This window comes from Aulonocara stuartgranti (genome assembly GCF_965226115.1).
Source record: "Aulonocara stuartgranti genome assembly, chromosome: 12".
NCBI classification, from domain to species: domain Eukaryota; kingdom Metazoa; phylum Chordata; class Actinopteri; order Cichliformes; family Cichlidae; genus Aulonocara; species Aulonocara stuartgranti.
Genome location: NC_138948.1, coordinates 34312974 through 34334966, shown reverse-complemented (window position 1 = coordinate 34334966; position 21993 = coordinate 34312974). Strand labels below are relative to the sequence as shown.

Below are 21993 nucleotides of genomic sequence, written 5' to 3'. Positions count from 1 at the left end.
CCTCTGTCTGTGCGAGGAAATGGGCCCATGACGTCCACAGCTACTCGCTCCATTGGGGCTCCTGCTGGTTGCTGCTGAAGCTGAGCCCGGGACTGGTCCTGTGGCCCTTTGTGTGAGGAACATGCATCACAGCTGCGGCAAAAGTCCTCCACGTCCCTCCGCTGTTGACCCCAGTAATAGCCCTGGCGGAGGCGGCGGAGAGTCTTGGAGACCCCAAAGTGGCCGGAGCCAGTGCTCCCATGGCAGGCTTCCAGCACAGCTGACCTCAGCGACCTTGGCACCACAACCTGCCACCTCTCCTCCCCCGTGGCAGGATCCTTCCAGGCACGCTCCAACACCCCCTCCTTCAGCCTGAGAGCTGCAAACTTGGCCCATAGCCCCCTGGTACAGATGGAAAACCCAGTGACCTCATCCCAAAGGGGTTGCTCCCCCTTCTCCAGCCACTGCAGGACCAGCAGCAGGTCCGTGTCTTGTTCCTGCCGTGCCCTCCACTCCGCTGCATCCACCACCAGAAGAGCCCTGCAGGCGAGCTGTGCTGCTCCGTCTATTGTCGTGAGTTCCCGCTCTATTACCTCTCGCTTCTCACAGTAACGGCAGCCAGCTGCAGCACATGGGCGGCGAGAGAGGGCGTCTGCGTTAGAATGGTGCGTCCCTGCTCTGTGCTCCACAGTGAAATTGAAGGCTTGGAGCTCCTCCAGCCAGCGAGCCACCTGTCCCTCTGGCTCCCTGAAAGACATCAGCCACTGAAGGGCAGCATGATCAGTTCTGATAACAAATGCTGTGCCGCACAGGTAGTACTTAAAGTGTCTCACCCCCGCCACCACAGCCAACAGCTCTCGTCGTGTGACACAGTAGCGCCGCTCACTCCTGTTCAGGACCCGGCTGAAGTACGCCACCACCTTCTCCCCTTCCGGCCCAACCTGCGACAACACCGCTCCCAGCCCCACATTACTTGCGTCAGTGTCCAGGACAAAAGGCAGGGCGGGGTCAGGGGGGGCAAGGACTGGGGACTCTGTCAGCGATCTGCGGAGGGTGTCGAACGCCTGCTGACAGTCCCGGGTCCAGATGAAGTCACGGTCCTTCTGCAGCAGGTGGAAGAGTGGTGCGGCTATGGAGGAAAAGCCCTTCACAAACCTCCTGTAATAAGACGCCAGTCCTAGGAAGCTTTTGAGCTGTTTCTGGTCTGCTGGTGTGGGCCACTCGGTAATGGTGTGAATTTTTTCCTCCAACGTGCTGATGCCCTCACGACCCAGCTTGTGGCCCAGTAACTCCACCTCCCTCCTCATGAAGTGGCACTTGTCGGGGTGCAGCTTCAGGCCTGCAGCCGCCACCCTCTCCAACACTTGTCTCAGGGCATCCAGGACAGCATCAAAGGAGCTCCCGTGCACTAGAAGGTCATCCAGGTAAACCAGACACCGTTGCCGTGGGACGCCAGCCAGCACACTGTCCATAAGCCTCTCGAAGGTCGCAGGAGCGTTGCAAAGACCAAAGCTCAGGACTTTGAACTGCCATAGTCCCCTGTTAGTGCAGAAGGCTGTCTTCGGTCTGGATTCCGGGGACAGTGGCACCTGCCAGTAGCCACTCCGCAGGTCCCGGGTGGAGAACCAGGAGGACCCGGCTACTAAGTCGAGAGACTCATCAATCCTGGGAAGGGGGTAAGAGTCCTTCTTCGTCACTTTGTTGAGTGGTCTGTAGTCCACACAGAAACGCATCCTAGGACTTTTTTTCTTAGGCACCATCACCACCGCGGAGGCCCACGGGCTATCAGATGGCTCTATGATGCCCGCCTTCATCATTTCACACAACTCTCTGTCCGCAGCCTCCTGATGAGCCAGGGGCAGGCGGCGTGGGCGCACTTTAATAGGCTGGGCATCCCCGGTCTCAATGACGTGCTCTACCAAGTGTGTCAAGCCAACATCACTTTCTTTCAGGGCAAAAATGTCACAAAACTCTTTTAGTACCTGCCATAGACTCTCTTGCTGCTGTGGAGTCAGCCCCTCACAGTTCTTTGACCAGATACTCCTCACTGCTAAGAGCCTCTCCTCCTCCTCCGCTTGCTGTTCTGCTGGCGGGTCTGCAGGGGTCTCTGCGGTGGAGGTGGACGCCGCGGCAGATGCTGTGCAGACCGGGGGAGGAATAAGCGGCACCTTCTTCCCATCAGGGATTACGAGGAAGCCTTTGCCTAAGTCCAGTACACCGCCAATGGCTCGTAAAAAATCCAGCCCAAGGATGCAGGCGTCCTGCACGTCAGCCACCCAGGCAGCATAAGACACACCGAGGTCCCCCACCTTGAACTGGAACACTCCCCTCCCTCTCATTGGGGCCAGATCACCGGTCACAGTCTTAAGTTGCACATTAATCAGTTGCACAGCAGCTCCGGTTGGGACAATATCGGGTCGGACCAGCGTTGCATTGGACCCCGTGTCCAGCAGGGCCGTACAGGACACCCCCGCGATCGTCACTGGAACATGGCAAAAGCCGCCAACCTGGGTCCATCCCACAGCGATGGCCGCACCGGGTGGAGGTGGTGGTGGCGTGGGGATGTCGTTCTCCCAGGCCCGTGTACTCCTGCCTACACGGGCCCGTGGGTGTTTCCCTGAACCGCTGCAAGCTTGGGGCACTGCCTGATGAGGTGTCCGGGTTGTCCACATCCCCAGCAGCTCTGTGGTCGGCGGTGTGGGCCAGCCCGAGGGGAAGGCGACTGCAGCGAAGCCGCCTGCACCAAACTGCACAAGCCCGCTGGCATCTCCATCTGTTCCACAGGTGCTGACACAGCCCTCACCACGTGTGCGTCATCAGCGCCCCCAGAGGATCCTGCAAGCATCTCCCTCTCCAACGCTAGCTCCAGGGCTGCACTGAGTGTGGCCGGCCGAGCAAGCTGAGTTTGCATACGGAGCTCTTTAGGGCTCAGGGCCTGCAGGAACTGGTCCCGAGCTAACTCCGCTTGCACTGATGGTGGCATGCTGTCATACGCCCTCCGGCAAAGGCACTCGATTTCATGGGCCAAAATGCGGAGGGGCTCGCCTGGCAATCTGCGTCTGTTGTGGAACTCCGACCTCAGCAGCACTGGTTGGTTATACTGCCCGAAGCGCCTCTGAAGTGCTCCGACCAGAGCATTATAATCTCCCCTCTGCTCCTCGGTCAGCAGCAGCAGGCATGCAGCTGCATCCTCACACAGGCACAAAGCCAATTGGAGAGCTTTATGTTCCTCAGACCAGCCAGCTGCGACAGCTAACAGCTCGAACTGTGCGATAAACACTTCCCATGGCGTCTTGCCGCTGAACTTAGGCGTTTTTATATTCGCTGCAGCTTGCTGGGCGCCGCCATGTTTGTTTACATCACGTGACGGCGCGCCAAGCGAGGTCGACTCCTTCCCGCCGGAATCGCGGCCGCTGTGCGAACAGTTCCCGAGCCTAGTCAAACCTGGAGAAAATCCAGCCTCGGCAGACAGCCGCAGCGCCGTTTCCCTCACTCCATGGGCGGGCGAGCGCGGACGAACGTCCCTCTCCTCCGTCTCCTTCTTAATCTTGCCCGGCAACATCCTCGTCTCGTAACGGCAAGCGTCGCCAGCAACAGGGTGTCGGGCGTTCTGGGGTTCTTTTTTCTTTCTTCACTTCTGACACCAATGCAACATTCACAAGAACCAGACGGTTGGGTCTCAGTTTGTCCGTTTATTCGGCACATAAGCAAGCGGGTTGCTAACTCCGGGGAGAGCGCCCTCGTACAACTCCTCTCTCCAGCCTGGCACACACACACAAAAACAACCAGGTCCCCCCTCCCCTTCCTGTACCACAACCAAACATGAATCTTAAAGGAACAACAACAGTGTGCAGAGATCACCAACATGTCACTGTACAATAACACTTAACCATCGTTACACTGCCCCCCCAGTGCCATTTATTAAAATTATAAATATATATTTTAACTCAAAAGTACAGTTTTTAAATTTAACCCTAACCCTTGTGCGTGTTTTTTATTTTGACAGCGAATGCACACCTGCGGACCACTTATGTGCAGCCCTGGTTATTTAGCTCATCATATTGCAGCCACAGAAATTATTTTGTCCATGAAACCATAAAGCTGCACTTTCTTTTTGCCTTATAGTCTGATTTGTCATAACTTCTCCGTTTTGTGGTAAGCTTTTCTTTGGCTGTCACTTCTTCACCCTGACCTGTCTTATTTGGCTCAGCAGAACTAAAATATATATTCTGCTGCTTTTACACACGCACTCACATAAGCTCAGCGATTCTCTGCGCGATCAACCTCTCACATGTTTAAGCTTGCTGCGGGAGATTTCACTTGTCATGTTTGCATAGTAAGCTAACGATTAATAAGACGATGTCAGAGGAATTGGTGCACAAATTATCATCACTCACAGATCAATGCTGTCGCTCTCTATACACAGTTCACGCGATTGCAAAGTGAAAGCAAAAAAACAAGCGCAAATTCAAACGCGACTTCAATATGTCACATATTGACAGTGGCTCACCGATGCCAATGACATAATTACCCAGCTACATTTCTGAAAGAATGCAAAAGCATTGACATATATTTTTCCTACAATAGCCCGACGGGCAGGGCAGAGATAGATTTTGGTAGCCCGACTGAAAAAAAAATCGCTAACCCCAGGACGTCGGGCTAGCGATATTGCGAGCCCTGTATCTGATTGAGGAATCACTCATCTTTGGAAAAGAGAGTTTATTACAGAGAAATGGCTCTTTCCAAAATAAAAGCTATACTATCCGCTTCTTCTGGGCTATATTCTCAGCAGCATAAGGAGAATCATGTGCTAACAGCTGTCTAAATGACTCGGCTAAAGTTAGTAGTGATAGGTTTGTAGCTTGAACCCATCCGCTGGAACGTTGAAGACAATATAATTACACTGCAAAGCAAGACACAAGTAGGCAAGCTTCTTCATGTTTCTCGTGCACGGGAGAGAACCGGACAGGCACCGTTCCTTCGCTTGACCCCAGTTGCTCTCGTCCGTTCTCCCGTACCACTGTTCTTTTATTGAGGTTACATGAATATGCATAAGTTCATTAACATATGACGTCTACATACACACAAAGAGTACCTTGCCTGTGTGTGTGTGTGTGTGTGTGTGTGTGTGTGTGTGTGTGTGTGTGTGTGTGTGTGTGTGTGTGTGTGGACTGCTGATCAAAGGGTCAAACATCCTTGGTCAGGAAGAGGGTAGCCTCCCCCTCACCCTAGATGGTTCATCCTAGATAACACGGTGAGGAAGTCCTGCAGTTCATCTAAACAAAGAGCACTTAGACTAGAACAGACGCAACTACGTTAATCCTACCATAAAACAATAAGACACGGTATGACCTCTCATGCTCCCAAAGTGCTGTCTAATACACACAAAGTTTGCAGACTATCAAGGATCAAAACCTCTACCAATCTACAACTAATTACAAAACTCTAAGCATATATAAGTAAATATTTCTAAGCATAAATGACAATCAACAATACAAATCTAACAAGTAGCATGCTTGTTGTTTTTGTCTTTGCACTAGGATGATGTCGGCGTAAATGTGCAGTCATATTTGTTGTGTTCCCACTAGTGCTTTCAGGTTAATCTCGTTGAAATGACCTTAACGCCACAACACGGCAAATCTCCGTTAACGAGCTACCGCCGATCGCTCCGTGCATGGGGCTAGACGGCCAACACGTTAACGAGCTAACTGCGCTAACACACTAGTTCACACCAATGTAATTGAGCATTGCATGGCACATCCAACATACTGTTTTACTTTAGTCCATGACTCGCTTACCTTCAGGGTCATACGTCACATGAAAACCAAAATAATTCCAAACGCCAGATCTGAATGAGAGTGGGGGAGGTCCATGTTAAAAGGAGAGCTTAACTTCTGTCTCGCTAGCTTGCCCTGCGCTCTTCCTTCTGACTATGCTGTCTGTGTTGAGCGCTCAGTGGATCTGCGCTGGACAGTGCAGCCTAGGCGGAGTAGTCGAACACAGATTCACTGAGCGCTCAACACAGACAGCATCGTCAGAAGGAAAATTGATAAAATAAATTACAAATGTTGTATTGTTCGATACATATGCGTACCGAACCGAAAGCACTGTATCGAACGGTTCAATATCGATACGAATATCGTTGCACCCCTAATATATATATATATATATATATATATATATATATATATATATATATATATATATATATATATATATATATATATTATTATTATTATTATGAATATTATATTATTATGAATTATAGGAACAGGCTATTCATATAACTACAGTGAACCTTTGAGTCTTTTTAGGAACTTTTGAACTTAAGAGAAAAGTTTTTTCTCTGTCTTTAATGTCTTTAACTTTGATGGGAATCTGAAAAACAGTACGTCTACATTGCTTGTCTAAGACACACACAGGCTACACTATGTGCTTGTGTCTGAGATAGCGATACAGCAGGCCATACACTACAGGCAGCCAGGTTACAGTCAACTGCTTGCTTTGCTGCAAGCTCCATACATTAGCCCTAATTTGTTTAAACACTGCACTAAGGCTATCTTCTCTTTACTTTGATTCAAAATTTCTGCCAAAAAGCTGCTAAAATAATGATTTAATGGGCCTTTTATTGTAGCACTTATTGCCATTTGTCTTGATGTTTTTCACCTCTTCTGCCACAAGTAAACTTATTACACACCAAAAGCAACACAAAGAAGATAAACTTTGGCTCTGAAAGTGATGTGACTTGCTAAAGTCCTTCATATTTTGTGAAGGACATTCAAATTATAGTTTGTTGAGCTGATCGAAATGCGATCGCTGGGAAATTAATTAGTCACTTGTTTTTGTTTCTCTCCCCCACTTTCTGACTGGAATTTCATTTCTCTTCTTTCCCCCCCTTTTTTTTCAGGCTGCCACATGCACTCCTATACAGAGACATATAATCACTCTCTTTCACTGGGGCTCATTTCCTTCAGCACTTGGGAAGGAGACTAATCTCTGAGACATAAAGATGACAAGGCTGCTGTACAATTTGCTCAATGTGAAGAGTGCACTCAACTTCCTGTTGACTCACACCAAGCGGGAATCAGGCTTCAAGTATGTCAAAGAGAGGGGATAAAAGAGGGTAATAAGATGCTGCCTTCAAGGCCAGTGGGGAAAACGAGTAGGAAACAAATTTGACAGGTAAACTTTTTGAGACTTTGATAACAGAAAATATTTTTTTTTAGAGTTAAAACTTTTTTTAATAAAATGTTTTAAGGCAACAGGAAGATTTTCAACTGCAAAATAAAATTTTATGAACTGGCTTTCCTCTTCTCTCCCCCATCCCCCCGCTGCATAAGTGGCAGCTGGTTGTTGGAGTTCAGAAGCCAGCCTAAAAAAATAAAAATAAAAGTTTGTTCGGAATAGTGAAGGCAGAAGCTCATGTTTTGGATTTTCCCCATGCGGCCTGAATGCACCATAAACCAGTGCGGGGTAGAAAGGGTGGGTCTGTGCAGCTTCCTCTTTCCCTCCCTCCATGGGCGTGGTACAAGCAGCACCTCAGGGCTACCCCCCCCCCCCCCCCCCCCCCGATATCCCTTTCCTGCCCCTACCCCCCTCCCTTTCCCCCAAGGCCCTCACTGGATTTTGCTGTTTGATCACTCCTACATAAGCTGCAACTCTACAGTAGGCTTGAAACACTTTTTTATTGGTAGCTGGGGTATGTCGTGATGAATTTACAAGACACGCATACAGACAGTGGGCAGGGTCGAAGCACCCTCACACAGAGAAGGAGTGTGTGTGCGAGAGAGGAGGGGGAGAGAGAGCAAGCGACTGTGAAGTTAATTAGAACATCCTGTGTCTACTTTGCTCTCTCTCCCTCTTTCTCTCTCCCCTTCCTCTCTATCTCTGAGAGGCTTTGATGTGGCTTAGTGCCTAGAACCGTAATGAAAAATGTATAATAGCCATGTACTGTCTCTCTCCCGATTCTCCTCCCATCCCCTCCATCCCCCTAACTCTGCCCTGCTCTCCGGTGTCCTGCCTCCGTCGACACGGTGCTTTTTATGCTACACGGTGCAAGTTTCCGAAAGCTACCGAGAAGAGCGGGCAATTTACATTTTAAAAAGGCATTTGAATACCACAGAAGAGCTTTTATTTTTGCTTTGTAAGGATCTCCAGCTTTACAGTTCCACTGTTCAGATCCGTGGCTGTGTGTTTCCAACAGGGATGTGCAGAATTCCACTGATTCGAATACTGATGGTTCAAAACCTTTGCAATGATGCAGAATTATGAATGGAGTTTGTTTTGGTTTTGCACCATGACTGGCTAAGGAGCACTTTGCTTTTATGCATCATCATCGTCATAAAAAAGGTGACCCTCTACACTCGATGCCCAGTTTTTTCCACTGCTTCAGTGCAGAAATGAATAGGCAGGCTTAGACACTGGAACAAATGTCACTTTTGGCCACATAGGCTGACTTTGTATGTTTCCACCTCCCTCCCTGTTTTGACCCTCCCATCATTCCCTCTTTCCTCAGACCCCACCTACCACCTTCCTCCCTCAGCGGTCCCTTTCTGCCAGTCAGCACATCACCGGAGCAGGCGAGGTGGGGGGGTTGGGTTTGTGATCCTGGCCTCTTCAACTCTCCCTTGTTCCTCGCTCTCTCTCTCTCTTTCCCCTCTGTAGCTCAGTCTGCATTTCTTTTCAGCTGTTCACTCCCCGCTGACTCGTGACTCTCACACAGAAACAGTCTCTGTTACTTATTGTCAAGTCCAAGTTCAAAGATGACATTCTCTGACTTCACTAAGACCCGTCAATTCGACTCAGTGAAGTCGTTGCAGTTAGAAAAAGGAAAATGAAAACTTGAAGAAAAAAATAAGTTCTGGCCTCATGTAGGGTACACCAGTGAAACTGCAGGCCAGAAGGAATTGATGTCAAGTGTAATCCATCACCAGCGATCACCATCTCGTGGCTATTAGCGTGCTTTGGACATGTTGGGCATCAAACAGGACGCGACGAGCCATCATCCGCCCACGAGTTGGGTTTTTTTTCCGCTTCTCACCCATCACCAACTCATTGAATGTGGAGGGTTTTTTTCACCTGCTCATTAACCATCGTGCCTGTCTGCGGTTGTGGCTTTCGCTACTGTACCTGTCATCTCTCATCCAAATCAGCATCTCCCATCTGCATCCTCCCTCAGTTCATTCCAGCTTGCTCATAAAAAGAAGACTTAATTTTTGCCTCTCCCCCCCTCTCCTCACTCTCTCTTGCTGCTTCATTATATTCCTGAGTGGGTTTTGTGAGATTTCTTTTTTTTCTGGCACGTTTCCATGAGCACACAGCAAATACTTTAGATAAATCATCACCTCTCCTTCTGCTTTCGCTCTTCTCTTATGCTCCCTCTCCCGGGTTTGGAGGAGCTATATTTGTTAGCAGATTTGTTTGCAGATTCGTCTCACCTCACCCAGGCTTGTCTTGGTTTGTTAGCGACCGCTTCATCTCGACGTCTCTGTCACCAAGATGTGGTGGCAGCGACGAAGTGGTGGTGGGGTGGGGGGAAACATTCATTGTCTAGATATTCTCTGTGCTTCAAACAGCAACCTGAACTCCCTTAATCCCCATCCCCATTTAAAGCCTGCTCAACTTTCTTCATCTAACAGAGGAATAGTAGCACTTGTGCACAGTCTGTGCAACTTCCAGGCTAATGGAGTGACTTATGGAACATTTGCTCACCAGCACAGATGTCTTTATTCTCTTGGCTGGATGGAACATCTTTCCTTTCCTCTTCCCCTCTTTCTTGTTCCCCTCTCCTTGGTCTCTCTGCCTCTCCTGGGACCCTTCCTCCATCATACTTAACTCCTCTTCAAAGCCATCTACTCTCTCCATCTCATCTCACTATTTTGGTTTTATGAGTTGGATGTCCTCAGTCTCCTTTATGCACCCATCCACCATTTCAAAAGTAAAGTCAAACACAGGCGGGTGCGCGCACACGCACGCGAACCCTCCCCACCCCTTCCCTCTGTGTCCTCGTCGGGTTGAGCAGAAGGTCGTAGCCATCAGCAGTCCATTAGGGCACAATGGCAGGGGCTGTGCTGCTTCGCCAGAGTGCAATACGCTGTTCAGGGGCAGAGCACAGAGAAGCACTGACAAGCCCGACACCCCCAGAAGGAAAACAATGCCGCTCTTTCCACTCACGTGGGCGGCTCCGTGTTTGCCACCAGTGGAACGATGTGCCTCATTCGTTCATAGAGGAAAGTAAAACTTCATCACGTCAATAAGGAACATATTCACGTCTATATTTCATAAACGGTCGGTGACATTTTTACTGTGCGCTGGCAATGACAAGAAGTTCTTATCTCCATTCGATCAGGGGAAATAAAACACATAGATCAAAACCAAGGTGTCAAATTATAGAACCCGCTTTAATGTTAATAGTTCAAATTGATTTGTTGTCCTTTGCTGCGAACACATTTAACTGACAGAACCATCAAAGACCCTGAAATCATATGTGTGAAGGAATATTGTGGATCGAAACCAGCAAAATATGTGCCATGCAACACAATAAACAGTATTTTTTAAAAAGTCATAAAATTATGACAGATTTAGCTTGGTTGTCTTTATGTACCTTTCTAATATTGCTCACTTTTGTTACATCCCCATTTATTTTTCCATTTTCCCATTTTAAAACAGATTTCTTTGTACATTTCCAAATATATTATCTCTCTTTCCCCTGATTTACTTTCTTCCTGTATTTTCTGTTTTATTTTTTTCAAAGTTTTTCAAAAACGTTTTTTCTTTTTCGTTATCGCTCGATTGAGGTCAGATTCAACAGAAATGGTCGCTTCAGATATTGCCTCCAGGGAGAGCCCTACTCTTGCTCCTAATGCCATTGTACCAAAATTGTCTTTAATTCACCTAGATGGATTATCCTGTACGAATAACAGTGAATGGATCTCGTTGGCTAAACTGATTAATGACACCGAATTTTAGAAGAGAAAAGCTGCCTTTTTTATTCTTCACAAAAGAAATGCAAGTGAAATGGAACTAATGCCCTTTTTTTTTTTCTTATACAGAAGGCAGCTTGCCCATCCTGCTGATTTAAGCTGATTGCTTAAGGATGATAATTAAAGATTTATAACAGGACATCCTCCATGGATCCAGCATCCTTTTCCTACAGTCAACTACAACAAGTGTGAGAAGTGTAGTTAAATCAAAACAGAAGGTCAGATGGAAGCAGCTGGTTGACAGCGACTGCCTTCAGGTGGTTGCTGATCATAGAAATTCTCTGCAGTTGCTGCATGATTATAACGGCAAAAAGTGTAAAGTTGACATTGAATGAGGGGAATAATGCTTACCCAAAATTCCTGAGCTGTAGGTCTAGCTCTTATCTCGAAACCTCGTTACCAAACCTTGGCATGCATGCTGCAGTTTTGGGCTACAGAGAAAATGTGGTTTTGAGTGTTTATTTGAGAAATAAGTGGAGTTTAAAAAACAAAAGGAGAAAAAAGCAACAAACCTTCAGTTTGTCTTCAAACTGTTAGGTTTGCATGTGGAGGCGGTGTGTGCACCCTGCACAGGTCATCAGTCCACAGTGGCCTAACTAATAATGCTGTGCAATACTGGAAATTTAAGAATCAATCTGATACCAAGTAAATGCAGAACCAGTAGAAACAAGGTCTCAATCCTATCATGTTAGTATTGAGCCGATACCAGTACCACTGTTGGTATCGATACTATCGATATTTTAATATCGACAGAGAGACATATCCTACATCCACACCTATGACCAATTTAGAAACACCACTTAGTTCATGTTAAATAAATAATTGAAGTTTTCCAGAGCATCAGAATCTGCTTGGATGTTAAGCATAGAGAATCTGACCCTTCATGCCACTAATGTGCAAAGCAGAGAGAAATGCTGGACTGTCATTAGGTGATGCTGATTGTTTTAGTTGAATTCCATTTCGAGTGTCTTCTTAAAGCTTTAATTTATAGGCAACAATAACATGAAGGCAATCTGCAATGGTCACAGTGTCAACCAACAAATGGAGCAGACACAGAGGACATACGGTTGCTCAGAAAAAAAAAAAAGGCTGGCTGTGCTCAGTGAGAGAGTCTATACCATTTCATGTTGTTGATGTTACTATGTCAACAGCATAATTTTGTAATTGCGCTGGAGTACTGGCTGAAATACCCAACTCTCTGATTATGCAGAGTGAGTACTTTTATCCGCATCAAGTGGACATTTGGATTTTTTTTTTTTTTTCTGCTTAGAATTCAAATTTGAAACCAAAGTAAGGTTTGTCCAAAATCTGTAATAACAGCCCGTTCTCACTCCCGAGGCGTAACATGTCGACGTTTTGTCACGTCCCGCGGCGTTCCTGAGGAACGTGAAAGGAGACCTTCGGCGTTCTTATGGTACGCGGCGGGCTATGGCTGGAATCCAGTGCAATGACGCTCCCGCGGTAATAGACGTTCCAGCCCTGTATTCCAGCCCTAAACCTAACCTTATCCCTAGCCCTGACCATAACCTTATTCCTGACCTTAACCAGGACTTTAATGATGTTAAATAGCGTGTTTCTAAGCGATTTGAAGAAAAAGAGCAAACATGTGTAGATTCAGTCCAGACAGTTCTCATATTTCCTCTTTTTTCCGAGGTCGTCATTTAGGAACGTGGTGGGTAGCCGAAAACGTAATATGGTGACGATTTGTCACCTAGCGTAAAATGTTACGCTTTGGGAGTGAGAACGTGTTGGTAATAATTGTGACTCGAGAGTTCTGGCTTGCAGTAGCAGCAAAAGCTGGTGTGGTATTAATATAACAGTTGATCATGCTGTAGTGAAGCATTCTTTTCAGGCATCACCTAGGTTTAGCAGCAATCTGCCACTACGCCAGTTTTAATGGCACAGCGTGGTTGAGCCAATGGCCTGCAGCACTGATGCACTGTGGGAGGAACAGTACGTACCTTTTCTTGGATTTTTTACTTGTTTCTGTGTTTATTCTTAGAATTTCTGTTCAGGATTAATACACCTTTTGACAACTGTGCCCTTGTCAGGCACACATTCATAGCGACGTATCAGCCACTCCAATACGATCATCATTTTAGGCAGGATGTAGCTAACTGACAGTCCTGGCAAAGTAGCTCTTTGAACCTCCAAACTGAAGCTCCGGTTCTGTTATTACACACACAGGTCACAGATGGTCACAGATAATAGGCTCTTTAACGCCTGTTATTATATTTGGCCTTATCCCCCAGATGGTTTTGTTGATGAAATTGCAATCTGCCTTCAATCAGCGCAACCCAAACAAAAGACAGCATCACTGAGTAAAATTAGAAAAGGACGTTTGAAAGGACGCTGTCACCCAAATGCCACAGCAAATACTAAAAGAAGAAAAAAAATGCCAGATGCTGCTTGAAATTTTATGTTACTGTTGCAATTAACTCCTACCACCTGTGACAGGTGCCGGTTTTAGCAGCTGTTTTGACTTTTACAACAGCTCAATTTTCCATTTCTTTTTTTTCTTCTTCGAATGCCCCGGGAAGCCATAAGAAGAGATATGACATCTTTTAGTAATTGGCTTCATTCCCTCTGTATGTGTGTGGTAGTGTAAGCGCCTGCCTTGTTAGAGCTGTTACTTGTGCTTAACGTGATGTCACAATACTGCATTGTGCACCTGCATTTCCCATCACGCACCTGCTTACAGTATATGTGTGTGTGTGTTTGCGTGTGCGCATCTCCAGCTTCTCATTTCATTCGGATGTCAGCATTTGCAGACCGTGCTAACCTCTTCAAAGTGGCACAGACTGTCCCTCTCCCTTGGCAAGAGCTCCAAAAAAGGAATGGAGTGTGCCGCCAATAAGGTTGGCTTGGCTCCCCTCCGTCTGAATTACTCTGTTTTGGTCAATCGCTCTAACCGTGTTTACGCAGGACTCAATTTGCCGTGATTGATTCTGCAACCCGCTGCACACGCCCACATCTTGAATTCAGGACAAGACTTCGGAAATTGTCAGCCATCGATTCTCAATTCTCCCAATGGCAAAATTTGCCTTCACGTTCTCGTCATGGGGGCGCAGCTTGATTAGTTTTAAGATTTGTTCCACTTGGACGTAAATGACAGCTAATGGTTCTTGTGGGGGTTTTGCACACAGTCTGTCGGTGCTATTGGAATGGCATATAGCCCAGCTGTGAGTGCAAGTTGTCTTGGTTTTTATAATGAATTGATTAAGGTGCCAGAAGGCTCCAATTGAAGAAAACCTCTTATTTTATTCCCTGACAAAACATTTTACAAGCCATGGCCTCAGGCTGGCTAAAACACTGGCCATTTTTAACTTTTACAACATGCACATAGATTGCAGTCATTCAGCTAAAGCACTTCCATCACCCAGGTCTTGATATAAGAAGCAACTTGAATAGCTATTTTCCCAAACAGGCTAGGCACAGCAGAAAAAGATGTACTAAGTATTTCAAGTCCTAGCATACCCAACAAAGGTATCATTGAGCACTTTCTTGCAGTAATTGTGACAGCAGTTCTTAAAAAAGATCCAGATTTTTTGCAGCCAAAGTCTTCTGCAGACTAACTGTCCTTAAGGTTAGACCTCTGCTGACAAAATGACAGATGGGATGTGGAGGGTTTCTGACCTCAGCAAGCAAGCAAAGGAGAGTTTGTATGACCTAAAAACCAGCCCACAATCCGTCTTTTCATCCTCCACAATTATGTGTCTGGAGGACATATTGGCATAACAGGAAAGTGTGTCGGAAAGGTGACCGCAGCGCCTGGTGTTTGGCAAGAACCGAGTGGAAAAACAACAAATGGCGGCTCTGCTCTCCTCCACCTTGACACCTCACTCTGTCTCTTTCTCTCTCCTATTTATTCTTTCTCACACTGGGCTTCTCTTTTTTTGTCGTCTTTCATCCACTCCTTCCTCCAGACTTGTTGTGTTTCTGTCAGCGTCCCCTCACTTCTTTTTCCGCCTCCCCCTCTCCTGTTTATCTTATTCCACCTCTCTCTCTCTCTTTGTCGTTTCTTATTGGCCATGGTTCCCATTTTCCCTTTTGGCATGGTGGCAGTCTAATCATTCTCAGATACCCCTGCTTGTCATCTCTTTTATCTCTCTACCTGCCTCTGCCCTAATCCTCTGATCAGTAAACACCCTTCTTTAGCACTCACCTCTTCTTAGCAGCCTACTGCCTTCCCGGTGTACTTTTCCAAAGTGCATACTGATGGTCCTTCCATTTCCTCCAGACACAGAGAGGAATGACTTAAAAAAGAAGGAAGTGATTCTCAAGAAAATGCCTCAGGCACTCCACTGGACGAAAGAAACTTTGTTCAGCTCTTCACTTTGACTCCAGTGAAGTATCTGAATTAGGCAACAATCCTGACACAAATTAACAAATCCTCCCTATATTAATATGGATAAATAAAAAGAAAATCGATTTGTTTACCCGTGCACCGTGACTACACGGGGCAGTATCAAATGATAATATTGCCCTCTAACCCACCGCCTTAAGGTCTGTATGATCTAAAGGATTTACATAAGTACACTCTTGCCAGAAAACATCCTCCTCACTGCAGAAATAACTCCACCCTGCTTTCTGATGCAATCTAAGAGTTTTTATATTTCTTTCTTATTCCTAAAACCCATATATGAGAAAGAAAGGACAGGTGTTGTTATGCACCAACGGACATTGGAGACTCTTTTCTGAGCTCAGCTCTTGAGTTTGGAGGGGTTTGGATGAAGGGAGTCTATGAGGCTGGATTTAAGTTGATTAAAAACTCCAGTGCTGTGTATTTGACAGAACAAAGAACACTTTAAATATGAGGACAGAGTGAATGATGAAAGAAATGATGGCTGGAGTGTACTACTTTTTTTTTTTCACCAAAAAACAGAATGGGTTCACAGGACTTTTATCAATTGTTATCAGTTTTACTAAGTAAAGGGCATGTTATGTGAAAGGAATGACAACATGTGAACGCCATGGGACAGCTGACAGTGTAAAGACAAAACTGAAGGCCTGTGAGGAGGTTTAATACCTCTTGAGACAAGAACGTTGGAGGATTTTACTTGAGGCCAATGGAGTTCATGCTTTTATCTCTGTAAGCAAATCCCACACTTCATTCTTTTGTGTAGAAATTGAGGCTCTTTTTTTAATGGATGATACGGTTGCAAACTCTTCAATGTCCTTGAGAGTATTTTCTGATGGATTCAGTAGCTGTTGGGTTTGAAAAGTCACACCTGACTAATATGCTGTTTCTTTGGCTTAAATTCTGTATTTACACAACACTGGATTTGATTAAAGCAACTTTAATGTTAATTGATAAAGTTAAATTTACTGTTGACAGATATTTGACAAAGCGTATCTGTACATCTCTGTGTCTTCCAGCTCAGTCTGTCTCATGCATAATAGAAAAAAAGAAAAAAACTAAAGTGCTGGATAAACTAACTGCTTAGCTGTCATGACTTATCTCCGCAATAAAATAAGTTTCTTTGGGTAGTAAATCCAACCTGCTGACACAGGTGGGATGATCTGATATCCTCGTGTTGGCGTTGTTCCCAGACCATCATGAAAATGTTGTTCCAGGTTCAACATTGCAAGTGACCAATCACATTGTTGTGAAGTTATTCTTTTGCGCGCCAAGCCATTCGTGCATTTATGAAATTCCAATGTTGCAAGGACAATATCAATTCTGCTTACTGTTTATTAAAGGGTTAGGGTTAGGATCAGGGTCCGTTGATCGGCGGACAGAGGCGGTTTCTCGCAGCTTAAGTACAGTTTTTTGTTTTACGCCGGTTTTTCCCGAAGTCGCAAAAGTATGACATCACAACATTCTGATTGGTCACTTGCAATGTTGATCCTGGAACAACATTTAGTATGATGATCTGGGAACAACACCAACACGAGGATATCAGATCGTGCGACACAGGTGTGTCTTAGGCCTAACATTCAAAGTATAACTACGTGGTTGTTGCTACATTTCAGACCATGATGTGTGGAGCGGCGCTTGATCGTCCCCTGCTTTGCCTGGACTAAACAGGACTGCAACTGATCCAGGCTGGGATACCCTGCAGTCTCTGGTGGTGAGGTGGGAGATGGGCGAGTTGACAAAAGACCACAGAGAGACTGACAGACATACAAAAAAAGTAAAAATAATAATAACAACTAGAGAAAAAGACTGAACATGGGAGCAGAAGAAGGCAACAGCTACTTCAAATAATTATCAAGAATGAGGAGAACTGATAATTTACCAGAGTGGGAGTATTTAACTGAAGACAAAGATGACTCCTTCAGATAAGAGAAAAAATTCAGAATTTCTGAAAACACTGAAGTAACTAAAGGGATAAAAGCTTGAAAATCCTCAGCTGAGTCACAAAGTGTTTTCACACTGACACAGGAAGACCTGCAGAGCTGGTACTCTCCTGCTGATAACAGAACGGTTACTATAGGGAGCTGATGGAGGCAGGTGTGTGAAAGCACACAATTACTTTCCAGGCCTTAAACTTCTTGGTGAGTCAGCTGGGCACCTAACAAAAACATCAGGAAACCTTGGAGAATAGTTACTGACAGGAATTTATTGGACTTAAAGCCTGATTCCTAAAATAAGTACACAAGTAATTACTGTCACTGATATCCAAACAAAGGATCTTGTTTTTCTCTCTTCCTTAGCAATAGAAATTCCCTAACAAGTGAAGAAAGGTGTGTCGAGAAGATGGAAGCAGTACACTGAGGAGCTCATGAATGAACAAAATGCGACAGGGGAAGGCAGATGGAGAACAATTAGCAAATTAGAAAGTGCAAAGGATCGGTCAGGAGGAAGTGAGGGAAGCTACAGAGAGGATAAAGAGTGGAAAGCTCAGATGACATACCTGTGGAGACATGGAGATTTATTAGGAGAGAAGGCAGTGGAGTTTTTAACCAGATTGTTTAGCACAATCCTGGAGAGTGAGAGGATGCCTGAAGAAGTAAGAAGAGTACTAGTACCGATATTCAAGAGGAAGAGTGAAGTGTAGAAGGGTTAAGAGTTGATGAGCCAAACCATGGAGATACCATGAAGGTATAGAAAAGAGTTGGTGAAGCTAGGTTAAGAACAGAAGTGAGTAAAAAAGTAGTACTGTAAAAGCAAAGGAGAAGGAGTTGCATCGTGTCTTTGTGGCTCAAGAGAAAACGTGATAAACTAGCAGGAGGTGAACTGAGGTTCTGCAGGAAGAAGTCAGGAGTGCCAAGAAGTGTGTAAGAGTACGTGAGACATTGGTGAGTGGTACGGGTGACAGAATGGTTCCAGGTAGAGGCAGGATTACATCAGAGATCAGCTCTGATCATCTTATCTTAATGACCATATCACCCCATTAGAGCACTTCGCTCTCACACTGCAGGCCTACTTGTTGTTCCTAGAGTATTTAAAAGTAGAATGGGAGGCAGAGCCTTCAGTTTTCAGGCTCCTCTTCTGTGGAACCAGCTTCCAGTTTGGATTCAGGAGACAGACACTATCTGTACTTTCAAGATTAAGCTTAAAACTTTCCTTTTTGATAAAGCATATAGTTAGGGCTGGACCAGGTGACCCTGAATCCTCCCTGAGTCATGCTGCAATAGGCTGCTGGGGGATTCCCATGATGCATTGAGTGTTTCTTCTTCAGTCACCTTTCTCACTCACTATGTGTTAATAGACCTCTCTGCACTGAATCATACTAGTTATTAATCTGTCTCTCTTTCACAGCATGTCTTTTATCCTGTCCTCCTTCTCTCACCCCGGTCGTGGCAGGTGGCCCTGCCCCTCCCTGAGCCTTGGTTCTGCCCGAGGTTTCTTCCTGATAAAAGGGGAGTTTTTCCTTCCCACTGTCACCAAAGTGCTTGCTCATAGGGGGTCATATGATTGTTGGGTTTTTCTCTGTATGTATTACTCTAGGGTCTACCTGACAACATAAAGCTCCTTGAGGCGACTGTCGTGATTTGGCGCTATATAATAAAAATAAAATTTAACTGAATGTAATTATACCCCTTCTTGTTTCCAATGGTGATGGGTGGAGCGGCAGATGAGGTTATTCGTAAGTCTTTGTGGACTATCATGTTCGTAGACAAAACTGTGATCTGAACTGAGAGTAGGTAGGAGGTAGAGAGAATCTGAAGGTGGAGGTATGCTCTGGGAAGGAGAGGAATGAACGTCAGCAGAAGAGAGAGAAAATACATGCATGAATGAGAGGGAGAGAAGTGAAGAGAAGAGATGGTGATAGTGGATGAGCTTTAACACCTGGCGTCAACCATAGTTGGTGCACCACAGAGGTGAGGAAGAGAGATCTGGCAGGGTGGAGTGAGTGGAGATGAGTGTCAGGGGTGAATTTTGACAGAAGGATATGAGCCAGAATGGATGTTTAAGATGCAGTTTCAAGGCAGGAGGAAAAGAGGAAGACCACAAAGAAGATTCATGGATTTAATGAATCTTTAGGTTGCTGTGACAGAGCGAGAATCTAAGGATCGGGTGAGATGGAGGCATATGATCCTCTGTGGCGACCCCTGAAGGGAGGAGCTTAAAGAAGAACAAGAAAAACCTCTTCTCTCTTCCTGTTCGCCCTTTTCTCTTCTTATTTTCCTTAAGCTCTTTTCTCACCATGTGTGATTTCAAAATAGGCACTCTGAACTCCAACTGAGCCAGATGGGATCTCAAAAGAGGTTCTCTGTTTAACCTGATATAACTGACAAAAGCAGGAAGACACAGAGTTATATAGAAAATGAAAGCAACTGGAGGCGGGAACGTGACTTGTGTGTGCTTTTATTATAAATGCTTGTTTCTTAAGCGAGTATTAGCATTGCCAACGCTTTCCTGCTTAATGAAAAGGGTTTTAGAGGAGCTTATGAATATATTTATGAATAGATTTTTGAATTACACAGAGAAAATGTCATTTTTGCCTGTGTCCAACAGTGGTGGGATTTAGGTAAATCATAGATTTGCACAGATTAAACAACAGTGGCCACTGTTCATTTGTTATGGCATTCAAGATGCAACCACCCCTATGCAGAACCTCCAGACTCAGGTGGTGGACAACAACAGCAGATCAAAGGTTTTTAACTGTAGACTCCCTGAAATCTAAAAAGTCGACTCCGGCCATCCTGCTGAATGTTGCACTACAAGTAAGTAACTTTTTCTTCTTTGGTATGGACACAAAGCTGTAGGCTTGGTTTTTCTATTTCTGGACTGCATACCTCTGATAACCTCTTTGTATAGATAGTTGACTTTTACAACCATGTCTGTTTCAGGTGAAGACCTTTTGAAGGTGATAACAAAGTGACTGGAGAGAAGAAAGCGCTTCTTAGCTGCAGGAGGTTGTTCTTTACTAATGTACCAAACAAAGGAGAGGGGGTGGTGTTAAAGACAGTTAAAAGCAACATCCTGTCCAAGGTTCAGCCCAGGAGGTGAATGTAAAATTTTAGATTATGTGGAGGTCTTGTCCTCATGAAAAGTAGACTTTTCACAAGGTTGAACGTGAGTTTCCGTAGCAGACTATCTGCCTTTGGTTCAACCTATAGGTTTAATAACCAAAACTCAGGTTCTGTGAGTGTTTTGAATAGAGGTCTAAGTGCTCTCTTATTGTTCAGAGGGAGTCAGCTAGAGCTGCCCTCTCTTTGGTACTCTCTGCTCTCTAGCCATTGAGCCTCTGCTTCATAAAATGGGATGGGATTTGAATGGTTTGTTTTCAAGACTCAGTGATGTCTCTGCCAAACTGTAGCCATTCACCGATTATGTCATTGTCTTGGTTAACACAGAGAAAGTAAATTGAATGGTAAATGGATGCCTTTTATGTAGCTCCCTACTGTCTCTTATAGACCACACACTAAAAAAAGCTTCACACTGAAAGCAGCTTGCACACACACAGAAACACATCCATCACAGCACTTTATCCTATCATCTATATATTATTGGGGTAGTTTTTGTGTTCAGTATCTGCTGACCCTCCAACAGATGGGTGATCTGCTCTACTTCTTGGTCCCCAGTTGCTTAGAAATAAACTGAAGAAGAGCCAGAGAGTCATGAAAAAAGAGAATAATACAACAGCTGAATTCGCTCTAAAGTCTGGGTCTGTTTTGTCTTGTTTTTAATGTAACGTCATTGTGGGGTGGCTCAGGAGGTAGATCAAGTCATCTGCTAATTGGAAGGTTGGTCGTTTGATCCCTGACAGCTCCAGTCTGCATGCCAAATTTCCTTGGGCAACATACTAACCCTAAGATGCTCCCAGTTACATCTATTATGGTTAAACAGAAAGGGCTTATGTACAAAATCCTATTTTTAAAAAGTGAATGAAGTTGTCAGGTAGAGTAGTAAAGCAATATATAAAAACCAGTCTGTTTACTATCTTGTGTTAAAAATGTTAGCATCTACTCTGTGGTATCATTTGGCTTGAACAGGACTTAGTCAGTGAGCAATTCTTCAAAACGTGCTCACTGTTGCAACATCTGGGTAGCCTGGAACTATGTTTTACTATGTTTCTAATGTCTCTCTTTCATAAGAGCGTCCTTTTTAGTGTAGCTGAAGAAACTGGGGATAGAGAGGGCTGAGTCTCTGCACTGACTGTTATTGAAGCCTGTACTCATGTTAGGGTAAACCCCCCGTGTTCAGCCTGTTTTACATTGGTATGGGGGGGTTGCTCTCAAGCAGGTGGTGCAGTTGGCTGGACCTCAGCTGGATGATGGGGTTGGAATGGCTGTGCTCAGATGGTAGGGAGATTTCCATGAGTCATAAATCAGTGAGTGGGACACTGGAGACTAGCCTGACAGGACATGGATGTTCTCTTTTAACTAAATGATGTGATGGGAAATGGCACAGGTTTGATTAAATGTGACCATAGCTAACTCGGCTAATGTGAACTAATTGATTGAAAACTTTGTCCAGGCTGACTTTTTGACATTTCTGGGTATCATGTGTCAAAACAAGGCTGCTGTAAAGGGCTTACAAAACGAGTCATCCTCACTAACTGAAAAGTTTTGATGCTGTTCTTTCAATGTACATTTGAGCTAAAATCATAGGTATGATAGGAATACCGTCCTATGC

At 45.2% G+C, this 21993-nt stretch overlaps 1 protein-coding gene across 1 annotated transcript; it reads right to left on the bottom strand.

The window, feature by feature from the left end:
• Positions 1-2572: 2572 nt before the first annotated feature.
• On the bottom strand, positions 2573-5767 carry LOC309719504 (uncharacterized protein; the record flags this gene model as incomplete). The annotated part of the gene is made up of 2 exons (XM_082555668.1): positions 5745-5767; positions 2573-3879 (listed from the first exon to the last, which is right to left on the bottom strand). Exon 2 carries the CDS (start codon positions 3539-3541, stop codon positions 2573-2575), a length of 969 nt encoding a protein of 322 aa, XP_082411794.1. The 5' UTR covers positions 3542-3879; positions 5745-5767.
• Positions 5768-21993: the final 16226 nt, after the last annotated feature.